A 19,919-nucleotide genomic window follows, 5' to 3' on the forward strand; every position below is an offset into this window, starting at 1 on the left:
TTTTGGAACCAAGTTTTTTTTTTTTTATTTAAGGAAGGAACAGCAGGAATCATTTCATCACCCATTTACAAAATGGTTCCAGAGATTAGACTAAACATGTGCGTCCACCAGCACAGAAGCCACAGCATGTAACAGCAAAATCTAGGCACAAACATTTTTTTACTTTCTCCAACTAAGGCTATATTCACCGTAGCACGGCGGGCACACGGCGGCGCGGGGAGAGGAGGTGAGCGCAGCTCACCCCCGCGCCACTCCGAGGGCTCTGGCTTTTACATGCCGAGTGAGTAGTGATTAGTACTGGAGCCAGGGAGCTACAACTTTCCTCCCATTCAAGAGGCTACAGTCTATGGCGTTGAAATATCTGACCAATGCGGGAACTAAGTGTTGGACCCCTTTTGAATGAGTACATAACATTCTTTAAAGGGGTTGTACCAAGACTGATTGCTATCATTTATCCACAGGATAGGGGATAATAATCTAATCGATGGGGGGGGGGGGGGGGGTGATAACAGTGCTTGGCTATATCTGCAACTCCCATTCATTGTGAAGTCAATTTCTGACCCTTCTGAAATGGAAAATAAGGACGCATTATCAACCCACATCCATTAGTGAGATCAGACCTCTTCCCCATGATCAGTGCATTCCCATCATCTGTATTGGTCCCACCAGTAGGCTCCTACCAATCAGATAGTTATCCCCTTTTCCGTCCTGTGACTCTCCATTCCATAAGAATTTCTCTCGATTCTTTAGGAGTCCATAGAAGCCCGGGGATCGGATGAAGCTATTCTTCAGAAATGATTTGCTGTAACATCGATCTAGGAGGAAAGATTTCAGCTATAGAAATTTTCGTTTCATAGAGCTGAGTAAGATTTCTGGCAAAGGGCTCCATAAAACACAAGTTTAAAATAGAACTTGTAACGTGGTTACCGCGCTTCATGTTGTGCCTTGAAGGCGTCTGCGACAAAGCCGATTTCATAATAGAACAATACACGGGGAACGCAGACGGAGAAAATGAAATAACATTACAGATCATTACCAGCCGCAACAACACAAGCAAATGTCAGCCGGGATAAAACGGCTCCGCATGGAAAGTCACAGCTGATGCCTGCAGACAGGACTTTTACCATCCATCATATCATGTGAAAACACAATGTGATACTGATTACATAACAAAGATTCAAGACAGAGAGCGAACTGCGGTGCCGCTCTGTACTGGCGGTTCGAAACCTGGTGAAACCATTGACGTAACAGCCCATGGAAAAGCCCTATTTGTCTCAAGAGAAGCAGAACTTCCGATGTACCAAATTTCGATAGTTAACCCGACACTCCCATAATACTGAATAGAGCAGGACACGACTGACTTGCAGCTCCATCCATTAGTTAGAATGGAGGCCATGTCCGGTGTGGGTCCATTCTCGTCATTGTTGGGGGTCCCACCAGTCAGGCCCCCACTGGTCAGATTGTTATCCCCCTATGGGTAATAGCAATCAAACTAGGTATAACTCCTTAAAGGAAACCTATTACCACGGATCTACCTATTAAGGTAGATCCGGTGGCAGGTTCCTCTTATCTATAGTAGTATAGCCCTTTTTAGGGCTAATCCTTCAGTTGCCCAAATCTTTTATAAGCCTCAGCTCCGGGTACTCCACGCCCCAGTAGCCTCTTTAGTAAATTTGCATATAAGGGGCATTAAAAATTATAACAGATTTGGGCAACTAAAGGATTAGCCCTAAAAAGGGCTATACTACTATATATAAGAGGAACCTGCCACCGGATCTACCTATTAAGGTGGTAGGTTTCCATTAATTTTTTTGATATAAAGAGATATTTAATCTGGGTTCTTACTCCTTAAAAATATCTAAACACTAAGAAGAGAAACTTTTCTTCATCTTATCACCACTCTTACAGTCTAAGAATATAAATGTCACGTTATATATATATATATATATATTTAATGGATCCCAGAAGTGGATGCACTTTTCTTCACATTAGCAACTCTCACATTCACAGCATGCAAGTGCGCAGCATCTAGAGACCGTTAGAGCCGATACAAGACTATAAGAGGGAAGACAGGAACCAGAGGGTGCATCAACGCCTGTACAAGAGTCATAGATGCTTGTACTGGACGTTTTACTCCTTGAAAAAAGCCACATGCGGTTAAATATTTTTTTAAAAAACAATTATTCCGGGCGGTGAACCCCATAATGGAAAATAGCACCCAATTGTCCAGTTTTTTGCTGTTTTGCACATAAAAATAAAAACTTAATTTTTTTTAATAGAAAGTGATAAAGAGGTTGTACAATATAATCGTTTGAAGTGTGCACCCCTCCAGCCAGAATGTAGAAGGAGCTGCAGGAAAGACTATCACTTTTTAGAATTTTTTAGTATATGCACCCTCTGCATCTGTAGCCAAACTTGGGAAAGGGTGTAGGAATAATGCTCTTAATACTTATAACGTAATTTGGTAAAAGTGAACATTTTAAAGGGGGTTTCCCATGAAGAAAAGTTAGGCCCTATCCACGGCTGAGCTCCATAGAGATTAATGGAGCAGAACGGTCATGTGCGGCCGTCTGCTCCATCAATTTCACGGAGCGACCAGGGGTCCAACGGACCCCTAATTTTCACAATCTGTGGGGGTCTCAGCACTGAGAACCCCACTGATCAGAAAGTTAGCCTCTATCCCATGGATAGGGCCTAACTTTCCTTTGTGCGAAAACACCTTTAATTGGGAAAATTTTTTAAAAAAGCTTATTTTTTTCCCATTTGTAGTCAATTGTGGGCAAATTTTAAATATGTTATTATTAAAACTATCAAGATTAAGTCTCACGCGTCTTGAAAAAATGAAAAAAAGTAAAAATTGTTATGATATGTAAAACTTTTCCAGAGATATTGTCATGTAAAAGAAGTGCCTAGCAGAACGTCAAAAATTTACCTGGACAATCCGGTACCAATGACCATGGGTCTTGAAGGGGTTATATATACCGTCAGTATCGGTAAAGTATCGGTAATGGATTTTTGCAGGCAGAGTTAAACGGAAAACGTAAAAAACAAAAAAAATAAAAAAGCCTTCAATAGCCAAACGAGAAGGATACAGGAAGGGTTCTCATGTAATCACCTCTCTAATGTTACTGCCATCTCTTCACTTTATTCTATATTGCCCTGTCCCCCACAGTAGTCATTACATGGCATATCTATTACTCAGGTCACATCTAAACCTATTTCACTTTTTATTCTCTTTTTTTTTATCATTTACTCTAACAATTTCCCGGAACTTTATGACTCTTATGACTTATTCCACTTCCAAGTGCCCACAGCTAAAACCCTTCGACTCGAGGTAATTTATTAAATTTCTTCCCAGGAGTTGAAAGGTTTAATACTGTAAGTGATCTAATAATACACCTGAGTAATAGGCTTTCAGCTCCTAGTACATGCGGGTTATACAAGTACAGGAGTGACAAAGAGTCATAAAGAAAACGCAATGAACAAAAACAAAACTTTATTAAACTAAAGTAATGAATTGGGTATTGAGGTATTATAAGCTCTATAATACACACAATTCTGGCCATGAATCATTTCCTTGGCTGACCAATACAAATTAATAATATATATATGCCCTTAAAGTGGAACTCCAAGCTCATCAATTTTTTATCAAATGTGATTCCACCTTTCCAAAAAAAAAAAAAAGAGAATGATACCAAAATTGTGCTCCTCGCCCTTTTCCCCAGAGTTGTGGCACGTGGAAATGAGGAGCAGAGAAGAGTCATATTTCGCATGAGATTGGTCACTTTTAGAGTGTCACTTCAAATGTCCCAATTTTCGTTTTATTACGCCTAGAAACATGCTTTAGAGTCATAATAAAGAAGAAAATCTCATCTAAAAATCCTGACGTTACACTCCCTCACCAACATGGGAGAGGGAGGCATCTATGAAGAAGGAGGGGTGAATTCCCACCTCTCGCATGGCATTCACAGGAGGTGTGAATAATTAGCGGCTGCTTTTTATAACTCTTTTTTTCTAGGTGATTATGCCGTGCCAAGATTAGCGAGGACCAGCATCAGGATCACAATGAAGAGTAGAGTTGGTGAGTATATGTACAGTATTTTTCGCACTATAAGGCGCACCATCAATAATTGCCTGCTAAATTGTCTAGATTCATATATAAGGCGCACCGGATTATAAGGCGCACCTGATTATAAGGATGAATGACCAGCAGGTGGCAGACCTGTGCACAGTGCAATGTAGCTGTTGTCTGCAAGTATGGTTCATATATAAGGCACACTGGACTATAAGGCGCACCTTTTGATTTCTGAGAAAATCAAAAGGATTTTTTGTGCGCCTTATAGTCCGAAAAATACGGTAGGTTTTTTTTACTTTTGCAAAAGTAATACATTTCCTTTAACTGCCAATTCTCCAATTCTTAAGAACACAGAAAAACAAGCCTGAAAGATGAGATTCCGATCTGTAATATGACACAACGGGGCTCATTTACTAAGGGTCCACGGACCACACTATCGTCGGATATTCTGCCGATTTCCGCCGCATTTAGCAAGGGTTTTTGGCGCACGCGATCGGTTGTTGGCGCATCGGCGGCAGCTTTTATGTGACACAAATCCGTGGCCGTCAAGACGATCCGACTGATTCGGACTGGGTGCGGGATTTAACATTTAAATTGTGTTGCACCCATGCACTTACATACACTGGGAAGAAGATGGTGAACTCCAGCGAACCTGAGCAGGGAGCGACACATACAGGATATCGGGCGCACGATGTAAGTGAATGGCGGCAGATGTGCATTCTCGGCGGACAACGCACCTCGGGGAACGCACAGGGACGGGCAAATAAAGGTGCCCCAACGGGTTTCTAGTTTCTATAGAACTGAAGATTGGTGATTCTGAAATGAAACTCCCCTTGCAGCCTCTTAACTTGACTCATCTCAGTCAAAATATGACCCTCCTCTGCACATACCGGAGGTGGGTGGCAGTTTAATTGGGGTAAAATGTAAGAATACTTGAATCCAAGAATCTCGGATGACCCAAGGCAGGGGTAACAAGCAAAAAGAATCCATGGCTCCGGATTCCTGAAAAGTGCCTCCTGTCCCTTTGCCGACACTACTGTTGGGACAGAATTTTTCTTCTTCATTGTGAAATCAGTTCCCACAATGAAAGCCGCTATCCATGGTGCTGAAAGGACTTGTGGCTGTTCTACAATAATAATGAAGTCTCTGTCGATGTGACTGCATTGTCTGGAGGGGGTCCCTGCCGTCCTGTGTCAGGTGTGTGAGTGGTCCTGTGTCAGAACATCACTTCTGGACTAGAAAGAGATCGGATCAGGAAGTGAAAGAGTCGGACCTTTGGAGGATCAGAGATTAATATTTAATGGATGAATGAAGTGATAGGGGACAGCGGGGTCCTGAATTCTCTAAGTTGGTTGACATGAAGACCCATGAATGTCATCAGGGAGTATCACACTGTATTTTTTTGAATCTCTACTGTCATAGGGGCGGAGCAAGGCCGGTGCAGCCCAGAACCACCCAGTTGACAGTAGAAAGACTCATTCTGGAAGCCATAAGTTTTAAATTTTTTTTGTCCCAATAGCTGTATGAGGGTTTGTTTTTAGTGAGATGGGTCATAACATCATCTTTGTGGGGTAAATATAGTGGGGGTCATTTACTAAGGGCCCGATTCGCGGTTTCCCGACGTGTTACCCGAATATTTCCGATTTGCGCCGATTTTCCCTGAATTGCCCCGGGATTTTGGCGCACGCGTTCGGATTGTGGCGCATCGGCGCCGGCATGCGCGCGACGGCAATCGGGGGCGTGGCCGAACGAAAACCCGACGTATTCGGAAAAACCGCTGCATTTAAAAACGGAAAATGTGTCGCGGAGCTTTCACTTACCTTACCTCAGCCGGGCTCGGTGTATTCCAGTGCGTTCCGATGCTCTTCAGCGCAGCAGCGCCACCTGGTGGACGTCGGAGGAACTGCCTTAGTGAATCCCGGCCGGACCTGAATCCACCGCAGAGAACGCGCTGCTGGATCGCGAATGGGCCGGGTAAGTAAATCTGCCCCAGTGTGTTTAACAGAAGATTTAAATTTTTTATAAAAATGGGATTCGTTTTTGTGGGATTTTGGTTCATCTTTACTCTGCGGGTTGCCAGAATTATGAAAATTACTAATTTTAAATACCTTATATACTCGAGTATAAGCCTAGTTTTTCAGCACAAAAAATGTGCTGAAAAACCCAAACTCGGCTTATACTCGAGTCAAAAAAATAAATATATCTAAACTCACCTTTCCGGTGACCCCTGTATCTTCTGTGCGATCTGTCCGGCAGCAGCGGCAGGCTATATACACTGGGGCAGTGTCTGGCAGGCTATATACACTGGGGGAGGGTCTGGCAGGCTATATACACTGGGGCAGGGTCTGGCAGGCTATATACACTGGGGCAGTGTCTGGCAGGCTATATACACTGGGGCAGGGGCTGGCTGGCTATATACACCAGGGCAGAGCCTGGCTGGCTATATACTGGGGAGGCTGTGACCAATGCATTTCCCACCTTCGGCTTATACTCGAGTCAATAGGTTTTCCCAGTATTTTGTGGTAAAATTAGGGGCCTCGGCTTATACTCGGATCGGCTTATACTCGAGTATATACGGTACATATTTTATATGTTTTACTACTCGTGTCCAATTAAAAACAAACAATTTAGCAAAAACATATATTTTTGTGTTGCTCGGCTGTAACATTATTTTTTATTTTTCGGCTTTACAAAGGCTCGTTGCCTGCAGGACAAATTGTAGTTTGTTTGTTTTTTTGAAGGGAGAAAAAGGCAATTTTGTTATTGTGTTTTGTTGATTTGCCTTTTGCTTTGTGTTCACCATGTGAGGTATATAATGCGTCAGTAGGATCCAGCTGTTGCCAGCGCGGCTCTTGGGTCCGGGCCACACAGTAACGGCAGGCGGTGGGTAACGTAGTCAGAATTGTGGATCCGCTTCTCTTTGCTTCAAAAGGATTTCAGTGCATGGAAATATTTTAGTAGACAATGCACATTATGGACTGTCAATGCATTTCTACAACATACAAGCACCCATATTCTAAAGTGGGGTGGGCACTGATGAGATACAAAAGGAGAGACAGTGAAAGCGGGACAGAGTTGGGTCGACTTTGGCCCCTTTCCCACCTGCCATATAAGTCTTAATTTCACATATCCCGGGCACAGACGTCATGATAGTGGCCCATTCCGAACCAAAATATCTAGTGAACAGTGTGGCACCTAGAAACACAGTTCTGGTGTCATTTTAAACCCCAAGGAGTTGTCCATTTTCAGCAAATAATTGATAAGGGATAATTCTACAATTTTCCAATATACTTTCTGTATCAATTCCTTATGGTTTTCTTGATCTCTGCTTGCTGTCCTGTATAGAAAGCTTCTATGTTTACTTCCAGTGGATAGAAATCTGTCCGTGGTCATGTGATGTCCCACAGGTGCACAAGCCGTTATATCACAAGGCTCTGATTACTCTCCGTGATAATAAAGGCTCGTGCACCTGCATGTCCATCACATCAGCATGGACAAATATCTAACATAGAAGGTTTCTATAGAATAACAGCAAGCAGAGATCTAGAAAAGCATGAGGAATTTTTTTCATACTTCAGTGTATGGAGCTGGTTAAAGGGAACCTGTCGCCAGAACGCTCTTTTTCAAAGGTTTGAATAAGGACAGAAAATTCCTTATCACACGTTTTAACATCTTCTCGAAGTTACTTAGTTTTAGTAATATCCGATTATAAAATGTATCTGGCTCCCTGCCAGCTAGCGCATCAAAGTCCTGAGGGTTGTGCCTTTCATATTGGAAAAGGGTGGGAGGTGGAATGAAGGGAGAATGTGGGAGGGGGTTTGGGGTGAATACTAATGAGCAGGGGGATGAGCAGAGTGGAGATTCAGACGAGCAAGCACCTGTTCCAATATGAAAGGCATAACCCCCAGGACTTTGATGCGCGAGCTGGCAGGGAGCCAGATAAATTTTATAATCAGATCTTACTAAAACTAATGTAACCTAGAAATTATGTAAATACATGTGTGATAAGGACTATTCTGTCTCTATTAGAAACTGTCACCTTTGAAAAAGAGCATTCTGGTGACAGGTTCCGTCTAAGAGGTCCTTTTTTTGCAGGACGGGATAACATTTTCAATTATACCGTTTGTACAACGGTACAACCTTTTGTTTACGTTTTTATGGGAGGCAAAATGCAGAAAAAATGTCAATTTGGACATTCGGGTGCTTTTTTCTTTTACAGTGTATATGAAAGGGAATAATCAGTTTTATATTTTGACAAATCAGACATTTTGGGGCAAAGGGGAGACCAAGAAGGTTTATGATTTTTTGTTTATTTTATATTTGTTCTAGGGAATTTTTAATACAGGCGGTCCCCTACACTCGACTTACATACGACCCCTAGTTACAAACGGACCTCTGGATATTGGTAATTTATTGTACTTTAGCCCTAGGCTACAATAATCAGCTGTAACAGTTATCACAGGTGTCTGTAATGAAGCTTTAGTGTTAATCCTGATTCTTATGACAACCCAACATTTTTAAAATCCAATTGTCACAGAGACCAAAAAAGTTCTGGCTGGGATTACAATGATAAAATATACAGTTCTGACTTACATACAAATTCAACTTAAGAACAAACCTACAGACCCTATCTTGTATGTAACCCGGGGACTGCCTGTATATTTTTCATTTATTTTTTCATTTACATTTTTTTTTATTTCAGGCCCACTAGGGTTCTTTAACCCTAGTGGTTCTGATTGCTTATCCAATATACTGCAATACAAGTGTATCTATATTACAGCCTGCCATTGGCAGAGTATATGTACCCTCTGCATCTGTAGCTAAACCTGGGGAAAGGTGACTGATTGACACGTACAGATTTTTAACAAGGTTTATTCAATTTTACTGCTTATTTTAAAAAAAAACTTTAAAGGTAAAAATGACGAAACTTTGTTTCACGTTTTTAGATAATCGGCTAATTCTACAAAGAGAAAACAAATACATTTATCCTAATACGGTAAAGTCTGACAATTTATGAAAAAAAGTAGGAATTAAAGGGGCGTCTCCATGTCAGATGTTTGTGAGAACCAATCCCAAGGTTGTACACAGCGAGACACTCTCTTAGCAGATGCTCCTTGCCAGGGTCGGCTCCAGGTTTCAGTTGGCCCCTGGGCAACACAGTCTCAGTGGGCCCCTTTGCAGTGAACTTTCAGTGAACTACAGTAAAAATTCAGAAACTAAAACAGTCCCCTGTTCCCTAGTTTATCACACCAAACAGCCCCCTCATGATTATTTTATATAAGATCCCTCACACGCTATGGATTCCTTATATACAGCCTTATGTGGGCCCCTCCAGCAGCTCTGGGCCCCAGCACTTGCCCAGGTATGCCCAATGATGGTGCCGGCCCTACTTCCTGCTCTGGCTTATAGAAATACTTGACAACCTGACAAGTACTTCCTTGAGACCCCCCAAAAATTCCTAAAAGATCAGAGAAACCCATTCTCAGGAAATTTTGTTTTGTCTCATCCGGCCATTTTATGTTCTGGGAATATCATAAAATAGGGGTGTAACCGTCATGTACAGTCCATAATGTATCTTTACAAAAGGGTGTGTCTCAATCCATACTGGGTGTGGTGTATAAAATGAGGGTGTGGTTAGCCAAATAATTTTCATGCTCCCCTGCTTTTCGAGTCAATTGTTGGCAGACATGAATAGATGTGTCTCCAAAACGGGGTCTTCCATAAAGCAAGGTCCAGCAATCTGCAGAATGGGTGGAGATCCCCTTTAAGTGTGCAGAGAAATTTCCATATAAAGTTCCTGAATTTGTATTTTTAGGGTTCAGCTTTTCTCAGTTAACCTATGCAAATTTCATATAGACCAGAGTGAAAGCAAAATTATAAGGGGTTACATGTTTCCCGCCCCCTAACCCCCCCTACTCATTATCTCCTATTGTAAGAAAGCACAGCCCTGCCATCCTATGTACATACTAATAAAAAGCAGAATGGAAAGTCATCGATTCTGTGCCGCGGTGCATGAAATTGGTTTCTATTTTTGACTACTATGCAAATCCTGAACATGCGATATGAAATAACGCGCTGCAGTATTATGTACCCGCTCCTCGCCGCTCACACGCATCCAAGCGGAAAATATTCCTTCTGTTTCTACTATAGCAACACTCCATACATTTAATATTCAGTCCATCATATTACAATGTATAATTGAAAGTTACCTATTTGTTCTCTGTTATCAGCTATTTTAGGCTAAAGACAAGTTGACCACTGGGTTCTTTAAGAGAACTACTGAAAGGAAGTTTGGCAAACTACCTGCTCCCATAATTACCACTTTTTTTTATATGTACCCCCAGCCTGCATCCTAAAGTACGGTTATTCAATCTAACAACCAAGAATATGGACTGGGAGCAAAACTTCAAGAGAACTTGTGAGCTGGATATGAGACAGAAAAAAAACTGAGATCTGTGATGTATAGGTTTATGTGATTACCCTGCCCACACAAGGTGATTGACATGGAGAGTGATTGATAATGAGAGTCCTGATTACTCTGCCCACACACAGTGATTGGCAGTGAGAGTCCTGATTACTCCACCCACATACAGTCATTGGCAGCGAGACTCCTGACGACTCCGCCCACACAGTCATTGGCAGCGAGAGTCCTGATTAATCCGCCCACACACAGTGAATAATAGCGAGAGTCCTGATTACTCCGCCCCACACAGTGAATAATAGCAAGAGTCCGGATTACCCCACCCACACACCATGATTGACACTGTGGCTGAATAATAAATTCCTGCCAAAACTCCATCCTGTTGAACTGCTGATACACTACAGTCTGGTCAACTGTTTTATGCTCTGTCCATATTCTCTGTTGGACAATACTGTCATACCTACTGAAAACAACTATTGGTCTTATGCCATCAGTGACCGAATTAAGTGGTTACATTGGTGTAAGGAACATTATGGCTGCAGACACTGGATACATTTCCATCCCGAGCGAATATACTGTGTCCAAGAGAACTCAGCAACAATAAACAGCTGCAGAGTTCTCTCTACGATCAGGAAGACTGTGTTATTAGTGATCTGCCCAAGTATTTCATGAACTTGGAGGGGTGGTCTATCACTGCTATCACTTTGCTCCAGATCACTGCATACAGTTAACATTGAAGTTGAATCAAATGGGAAGTTGAATTAACTAAAACCGTAGAATACAAAATGCTCCCTCTAGTGGTGGCTGCAGACACCCAAAGTTTACTTATTTAATTGTGTTTTCCCACCTTTAGGATATTTAATTACCCGCTTTCTCTATATTGTTGGGTCTCAGCCATGACATATAACACAGCACACTTCACCTTACGATAACAAATACTGAGAATTGGGAATTCCCGCGAAAAAAAAAACTCAGCACTTACTTCTTTATTGCCTCCCCGGGGGACAGGGAAGTGGCCACCGAACTCCCAGGCTGTGAAACGTAGAAGAGTTGCTGCTCGTTCCTCACTGGTGCGATCTTACACTCGTGTTCGTGGCCCCAAATCACCAAATCCAAAAAGTCATCCAAAAACTGCTCCGGGATGTAATTCGTCGCTCCATGTTTACTTCTGCAACAAAAGAGGCGGAGTCAGCAGATATGTAGCCGTAAAGAAGACCACTGTACATGGGACCAAAACGCAGCAGTTGAGCTGTAATATATCTGGATTTCCTGCAGATTTCCAATTGTCGGACTCTCTACACCTTTGTACCTCCCATAACTTATAGGGGGTCCCACATTCTTAGTACATTGGGCAGCAATCCCGGGCTGCTCTACTGGTCTGCCAATGTGTCGTGCAAAAGACTCCCATTCTCCGGGTAGTGGCCTCAGATATCCCCAAAACGCATGTGTTAACAATTTGGTTTTAACAACTTTACGTCAACAAATGTGTTTGCTAACGCTATGTTAACATATGCACTTGTTATCGTTGGAATTGTTGTCAAAGGCTCTCTACAGCTGTGCTAACACTAATTTTTTTCATGTTACCCTTTAAATAAACCCTCCACCAAAGTCAGGCACCTCATTTTTCACATGAGATGAGTCAATTTTAGTAGTTGCAAGGGGAGTGTCACTGCAGAAGCCCCTATCTTCTGTTCTATAGTACTTAGAATAGGAGATACAGCAACATAAAGACTAGCTGGAAATGCTGACTGCAGATAAAGAGTTACCCTCTACGTCCATTGCTGTTGATCCATAAGCTTGATGGGACCTAAAAAGATCAAAGTCTTATCTTTAAAATGACACAAGAAGCAGGTTTCTTGCTGCTATAGAACAGAAGATAGGGGCTGCTGAATCGACACTGCTCCTGCAACCACTAAACTTGACTCATCTCAAGTCATATTTGCTTGACTTTGAAGAAGCTTTTTTAGAAGGTTTTTTTTATAACAGAAACATTTCTAGAAAGGAGATTCAATCCCCTTCCTGAGGCAGTTAATAGTTTATTAGGGTAAAACATGTTTCCCTTTTATAACTTTCATAACAAATGCAAAAATTCCATGAGCTTCCCTGACGCAGACCATAAGTCCCGGCCGTACTCCGAGGATCCGTCGCTGAACCTTACCTGTTCTGATGAATTACAAATAGGTTGAACCAGCTGGACTCATCCTCCCGGGGGCGCAGCATTGTAACCTGCTTGTTGACAAACATCCGATATAGTCTTTCATCTGGGATGGAGCCTGAAGAGAGACAGAAATGCAAATTATGACACGGGATGTGGAGTCTTGTAGCAGAATATGGTAATACCCTGCCATGTCTGGTTACATCAGGTATACTGAGAAGCCATGCACAATACAGGGCACACTGCTCCCCCCAAGCCTAAAGCGGGAGAAGATTCTTCTTTTAGTCAAATGTGCAATATATTACATCATTGAAGTGATAAGGAATCTCAAAAGTCATCTTATTTCTGGGTTTAGGAGTCCAGTGGGCGGTCCTGCTCACTGATTGACAGTTATTTCACAGGAAGTTTGAGTCTTTACTACAGCAGACAAGTCAGGAGAGGCTTATATAGAACTTCATTCACCAGACCCCAGACAACCCCTTTAAGCCAATTATCTTCCCGCTGTACTTGCCACTTTCAGCAATTCCCAGGAGATTTTACATTCACATCAAGAAATAGAGTCATCAAATCTTATTTAAATTTATTTTTTTCACATCCTGGAAGGAAAATACTTGACATTTGAGGATAAATTGGAAGGAGTTGTATGAGATGAGATGTATTCTGCGTAATATTAATAGTGAGGGAACGGCGTGTAACGGTAGAGCGGAGCGGCGGCGTCTATCTGTATCGTCTGATTGAAAAACACTTTTAGAGTCATTTCTGAGCCCATTACGTGTGATAGACCCTGCCAGGCATTAGCCTCTGACCCAGACCACACACAGAATAATTACTGCAAAGTTCAGGGTTGTTATATATCCTCCAGTACAAGTCTCACTGTAATAGACACTACCACAGGAGAGAGCAGGAAATATCTGGTATCCAACAGTATATAGGAAAAACTGAGAGATGAAAAGAGACAGCGAGCAGGAGAAAGAGACAGCGAGCAGGAGAAAGAGACAGCGAGCAGGAGAAAGAGACAGCGAGCAGGAGAAAGAGACAGCGAGCAGGAGAAAGAGACAGCGAGCAGGAGAAAGAGACAGCGAGCAGGAGATAGAGAAGGAGAGCAGGAGATAGAGAGAGCGAGCAGGAGAAAGAGAGAGCGAGCAGGAGAAAGAGAGAGCGAGCAGGAGAAAGAGAGAGCGAGCAGGAGAAAGAGAGAGCGAGCAGGAGAAAGAGAGAGCGAGCAAGAGAAAGAGACAGCGAGCAAGAGAAAGAGACAGCGAGCAAGAGAAAGAGACAGCGAGCAAGAGAAAGAGACAGCGAGCAGGAGAAAGAGACAGAGAGCAGGAGAAAGAGACAGCGAGCAGGAGAAAGAGACAGAGAGCAGGAGAAAGAGACAGCGAGCAAGAGAAAGAGACAGCGAGCAAGAGAAAGAGACAGCGAGCAAGAGAAAGAGACAGCGAGCAAGAGAAAGAGACAGCGAGCAGGAGAAAGAGACAGAGAGCAGGAGAAAGAGACAGCGAGCAGGAGAAAGAGACAGCGAGCAGGAGAAAGAGAAGGAGAGCAGGAGAAAGAGACAGCGAGCAGGAGAAAGAGACAGCGAGCAAGAGAAAGAGACAGCGAGCAAGAGAAAGAGACAGCGAGCAAGAGAAAGAGACAGCGAGCAGGAGAAAGAGACAGAGAGCAGGAGAAAGACAGCGAGCAGGAGAAAGAGACAGCGAGCAGGAGAAAGAGACAGAGAGCAGGAGAAAGAGACAGCGAGCAGGAGAAAGAGACAGAGAGCAGGAGAAAGAGACAGCGAGCAGGAGAAGGAGAGCAGGAGAAGGAGAGCAGGAGAAGGAGACAGAGAGCAGGAGAAAGAGACAGCGAGCAGGAGAAAGAGACAGCGAGCAGGAGAAAGAGACAGAGAGCAGGAGAAAGAGACAGAGAGCAGGAGAAAGAGACAGAGAGCAGGAGAAAGAGACAGCGAGCAGGAGAAAGAGACAGAGAGCAGGAGAAAGAGACAGAGAGCAGGAGAAAGAGACAGCGAGCAGGAGAAAGAGACAGAGAGCAGGAGAAAGAGACAGAGAGCAGGAGAAAGAGACAGAGAGCAGGAGAAAGAGAGAGCGAGCAGGAGAAAGAGAGAGCGAGCAGGAGAAAGAGAGAGCGAGCAGGAGAAAGAGAGCGAGCAGGAGAAAGAGAGAGCGAGCAGGAGAAAGAGAGAGCGAGCAGGAGAAAGAGAGAGCGAGCAGGAGAAAGAGAGAGCGAGCAGGAGAAAGAGAGAGCGAGCAGGAGAAAGAGAGAGCGAGCAGGAGAAAGAGAGAGCGAGCAGGAGAAAGAGAGAGCGAGCAGGAGAAAGAGACAGCGAGCAGGAGAAAGAGACAGCGAGCAGGAGAAAGAGACAGCGAGCAGGAGAAAGAGACGGAGAGCAGGAGATAGAGAGAGCGAGCAGGAGATAGAGAGAGCGAGCAGGAGAAAGAGAGAGCGAGCAGGAGAAAGAGAGAGCGAGCAGGAGAAAGAGAGAGCGAGCAGGAGAAAGAGACAGCGAGCAGGAGAAAGAGACAGAGAGCAGGAGAAAGAGAGAGCGAGCAGGAGAAAGAGAGCGAGCAGGAGAAAGAGAGAGCGAGCAGGAGAAAGAGACAGAGAGCAGGAGAAAGAGACAGAGAGCAGGAGAAAGAGACAGCGAGCAGGAGAAAGAGACAGCGAGCAGGAGAAAGAGACAGCGAGCAGGAGAAAGAGACAGCGAGCAGGAGAAAGAGACAGCGAGCAGGAGAAAGAGACAGCGAGCAGGAGAAAGACAGCGAGCAGGAGAAAGAGAAGGAGAGCAGGAGAAAGAGACAGAGAGCAGGAGAAAGAGACAGCGAGCAAGAGAAAGAGACAGCGAGCAAGAGAAAGAGACAGCGAGCAAGAGAAAGAGACAGCGAGCAAGAGAAAGAGACAGCGAGCAAGAGAAAGAGACAGCGAGCAGGAGAAAGAGACAGCGAGCAGGAGAAAGAGAGCAGGAGAAAGAGACAGCGAGCAGGAGAAAGAGACAGCGAGCAGGAGAAAGAGACAGCGAGCAGGAGAAAGAGACAGAGCAGGAGAAAGAGACAGCGAGCAGGAGAAAGAGACAGCGAGCAGGAGAAAGAGACAGAGCAGGAGAAAGAGACAGCGAGCAGGAGAAGGAGAGCAGGAGAAGGAGAGCAGGAGAAGGAGAGCAGGAGAAGGAGACAGAGAGCAGGAGAAAGAGACAGAGAGCAGGAGAAAGAGACAGCGAGCAGGAGAAAGAGACAGCGAGCAGGAGAAAGAGACAGAGAGCAGGAGAAAGAGACAGAGAGCAGGAGAAAGAGACAGAGAGCAGGAGAAAGAGACAGAGAGCAGGAGAAAGAGACAGAGAGCAGGAGAAAGAGACAGCGAGCAGGAGAAAGAGACAGAGAGCAGGAGAAAGAGACAGCGAGCAGGAGAAAGAGACAGAGAGCAGGAGAAAGAGACAGAGAGCAGGAGAAAGAGAGAGCGAGCAGGAGAAAGAGAGAGCGAGCAGGAGAAAGAGAGAGCGAGCAGGAGAAAGAGAGAGCGAGCAGGAGAAAGAGAGAGCGAGCAGGAGAAAGAGAGAGCGAGCAGGAGAAAGAGAGAGCGAGCAGGAGAAAGAGAGAGCGAGCAGGAGAAAGAGAGAGCGAGCAGGAGAAAGAGAGAGCGAGCAGGAGAAAGAGAGAGCGAGCAGGAGAAAGAGAGAGCGAGCAGGAGAAAGAGAGAGCGAGCAGGAGAAAGAGAGAGCGAGCAGGAGAAAGAGAGAGCGAGCAGGAGAAAGAGAGAGCGAGCAGGAGAAAGAGAGAGCGAGCAGGAGAAAGAGAGAGCGAGCAGGAGAAAGAGAGAGCGAGCAGGAGAAAGAGAGAGCGAGCAGGAGAAAGAGAGAGCGAGCAGGAGAAAGAGAGAGCGAGCAGGAGAAAGAGAGAGCGAGCAGGAGAAAGAGAGAGCGAGCAGGAGAAAGAGAGAGCGAGCAGGAGAAAGAGAGAGCGAGCAGGAGAAAGAGAGAGCGAGCAGGAGAAAGAGAGAGCGAGCAGGAGAAAGAGACAGCGAGCAGGAGAAAGAGACAGCGAGCAGGAGAAAGAGACAGCGAGCAGGAGAAAGAGACAGCGAGCAGGAGAAAGAGACAGCGAGCAGGAGAAGGAGACAGAGAGCAGGAGAAAGAGACAGAGAGCAGGAGAAAGAGACAGCGAGCAGGAGAAAGAGACAGCGAGCAGGAGAAAGAGACAGCGAGCAGGAGAAAGAGACAGCGAGCAGGAGAAAGAGACAGCGAGCAGGAGAAAGAGACAGCGAGCAGGAGAAAGAGACAGCGAGCAGGAGAAAGAGACAGCGAGCAGGAGAAAGAGACAGAGAGCAGGAGAAAGAGACAGCGAGCAGGAGAAAGAGACAGCGAGCAGGAGAAAGAGACAGCGAGCAGGAGAAAGAGACAGCGAGCAGGAGAAAGAGACAGCGAGCAGGAGAAAGAGACAGCGAGCAGGAGAAAGAGACAGCGAGCAGGAGAAAGAGACAGCGAGCAGGAGAAAGAGACAGCGAGCAGGAGAAAGAGACAGAGAGCAGGAGAAAGAGACAGCGAGCAGGAGAAAGAGACAGCGAGCAGGAGAAAGAGACAGAGAGCAGGAGAAAGAGACAGCGAGCAGGAGAAAGAGACAGCGAGCAGGAGAAAGAGACAGCGAGCAGGAGAAAGAGACAGAGAGCAGGAGAAAGAGACAGCGAGCAGGAGAAAGAGACAGCGAGCAGGAGAAAGAGACAGCGAGCAGGAGAAAGAGACAGCGAGCAGGAGAAAGAGACAGCGAGCAGGAGAAAGAGACAGCGAGCAGGAGAAAGAGACAGCAAGCAGGAGAAAGAGACAGCAAGCAGGAGAAAGAGACAGCAAGCAGGAGAAAGAGACAGCGAGCAGGAGAAAGAGACAGCGAGCAGGAGAAAGAGACAGCGAGCAGGAGAAAGAGACAGCGAGCAGGAGAAAGAGACAGCGAGCAGGAGAAAGAGACAGCGAGCAGGAGATAGAGACAGCGAGCAGGAGAAAGAGACAGCGAGCAGGAGAAAGAGAAAGCGAGCAGGAGAAAGAGACAGCGAGCAGGAGAAAGAGAAGGAGAGCAGGAGAAAGAGAAGGAGAGCAGGAGAAAGAGACAGCGAGCAGGAGATAGAGACAGCGAGCAGGAGAAAGAGACAGCGAGCAGGAGAAAGAGAAAGCGAGCAGGAGAAAGAGACAGCGAGCAGGAGAAAGAGACAGCGAGCAGGAGAAAGAGAAGGAGAGCAGGAGAAAGAGAAGGAGAGCAGGAGAAAGAGAAGGAGAGCAGGAGGAAAAGAGCGAGAGGAAGTAAGAGAAAGACAGAGAGCAAAAGAGAGAAAGACAATTAGGATACATAGAAGTTGTAAAAAACGAGCAGCACTCTAATGGTCCAAGATTCAAATAGAAGTCATCTTTACTGAAATTGTGGTGACGTTTCGGTGTTTATTTCAACTTGAGCAACTTCTATTTACTTGGGGTCCCTGCCAGGACCTGTAGGGGTGCTGCACCCCTCCTTTTGAGGAGCATTTACGCTGATATACATTATTGAGATAGATAGATAGATAGATAGATAGATGGATGACAAGTGATTGATAGATAGACAAAAAGTGTAGGTAGCACTCCAAAAATACTAAATTCCAAAAGGGTGAGGTTTATTGAAACAGTGGCGACGTTTCGGTGTGAACCACCTTCATCTATCCAAGAGATGGATAGATAAATATTAGATAGATCTTTTCAAGCTCATCCACACCCACTTGGCGTGGAGGTGCAGTAAGAGGGGAATTAGAAGCATGCCTGCCCTGATAACTCTGCCAAATACATGATAGATAGATAGATAGATAGATAGATAGATAGATAGATAGATAGATAGATAGATAGATAGATAGATAGATAGATATGAGATAGATAGATAGATAGATATGAGATAGATAGATAGATAGATAGATATGAGATAGATAGATAGATAGATAGATAGATAGATAGATAGATAGATAGATAGATAGATAGATATGAGATAGATAGATAGATAGATATGAGATAGATAGATATGAGATAGATAGATAGATAGATAGATAGATAGATAGATAGATATGAGAGAGATAGATATGAGATAGATAGATAGATAGATAGATATGAGAGAGCTAGATATGAGATAGATAGATAGATAGATAGATAGATAGATATGAGATAGATAGATAGATAGATAGATATGAGATAGATAGATAGATAGATATGAGATAGATAGATAAATATGAGATAGATAGATAGATAGATAGATATGAGATAGATAAATAGATAGATAGATAGATATGAGATAGATAGATAGATAGATAGATAGATAGATAGATATGAGATAGATAAATAGATAGATAGATAGATATGAGATAGATAGATAGATAGATAGATATGAGATAGATAGATAGATAGATAGATAGATAGATAGATAGATAGATCGATAGATAGATAGATATGAGAGAGCTAGATATGAGATAGATAGATAGATAGATAGATAGATAGATAGATAGATAGATATAGAAGCAAAAAAGTGGCAGCACTCCAAGGAATCGTGGAAAAAAGTGTGAGGTTTATTCCATCTCTAGCAACGTTTCAGCTGTTAATCAGCCTTTGTCAAGCTAGAGATGGAATAAACCTCACACTTTTTTCCACGATTCCTTGGAGTGCTGCCACTTTTTTGCTTCTATATCTACACTCTTTGGGTAAGAGTATTGGGATAGCACCCGTCTGAACCTTTTCTTCGTGAAGGCTGTGCTGCTTTGCAATTTTTGTTTGTATAGATAGATAGATAGATAGATAGATAGATAGATAGATAGATAGAGATAAATAGAGATAGAGAGGTAGATAGATAGATATGAGATAGATAGATAGATAGATAGATAGATAGATAGATAGATAGATAGATAGATAGATAGATAGATATGGGATAGATAGATAGATGATAGATAGATAGATATGGGATAGATAGATAGATATGGGATAGATAGATAGATAGATAGATAGATAGATAGATAGATAGATAGATAGATAGATAGATAGATCTTACCTAGACCATACATAGCAATCTTAGTACGACCTTTCTGGAGCAGGACGGGGCTAATGTCAATTTTCTCTACAGATGTGGAGCGTCCAAAATGGTTCACCAGTCCGGCACAGCTTAGTAAATCCAGTGCACACAGACCGTCCGCCTGTAAGGAAGAAACATGGTGGAATAACCTGTTATAGCTGGTGACAGTAACCTAAAATCCTATGGGTCCAAATGTCCCCATAATAGACATCTCGG

The 19,919-nt window shown here is 43.9% G+C and overlaps 1 protein-coding gene across 1 annotated transcript in view; it reads right to left on the reverse strand.

The window, feature by feature from the left end:
- MRE11 (MRE11 homolog, double strand break repair nuclease) overlaps nucleotides 1–19,919 on the reverse strand; it is a 125,723-nt gene that overhangs the window by 88,378 nt on the left and 17,426 nt on the right. The window contains exons 6-8 of the mRNA XM_072134135.1: nucleotides 19,683–19,824; nucleotides 12,655–12,769; nucleotides 11,479–11,664 (exon numbers count right to left, since the gene is read on the reverse strand). Coding sequence (XP_071990236.1) covers nucleotides 11,479–11,664; nucleotides 12,655–12,769; nucleotides 19,683–19,824 — 443 coding nt within the window. The remainder of the gene's footprint in view (nucleotides 1–11,478; nucleotides 11,665–12,654; nucleotides 12,770–19,682; nucleotides 19,825–19,919) is intronic.

Source organism: Engystomops pustulosus, chromosome 2 (assembly GCF_040894005.1).
Source record: "Engystomops pustulosus chromosome 2, aEngPut4.maternal, whole genome shotgun sequence".
Lineage (NCBI taxonomy): Eukaryota > Metazoa > Chordata > Amphibia > Anura > Leptodactylidae > Engystomops > Engystomops pustulosus.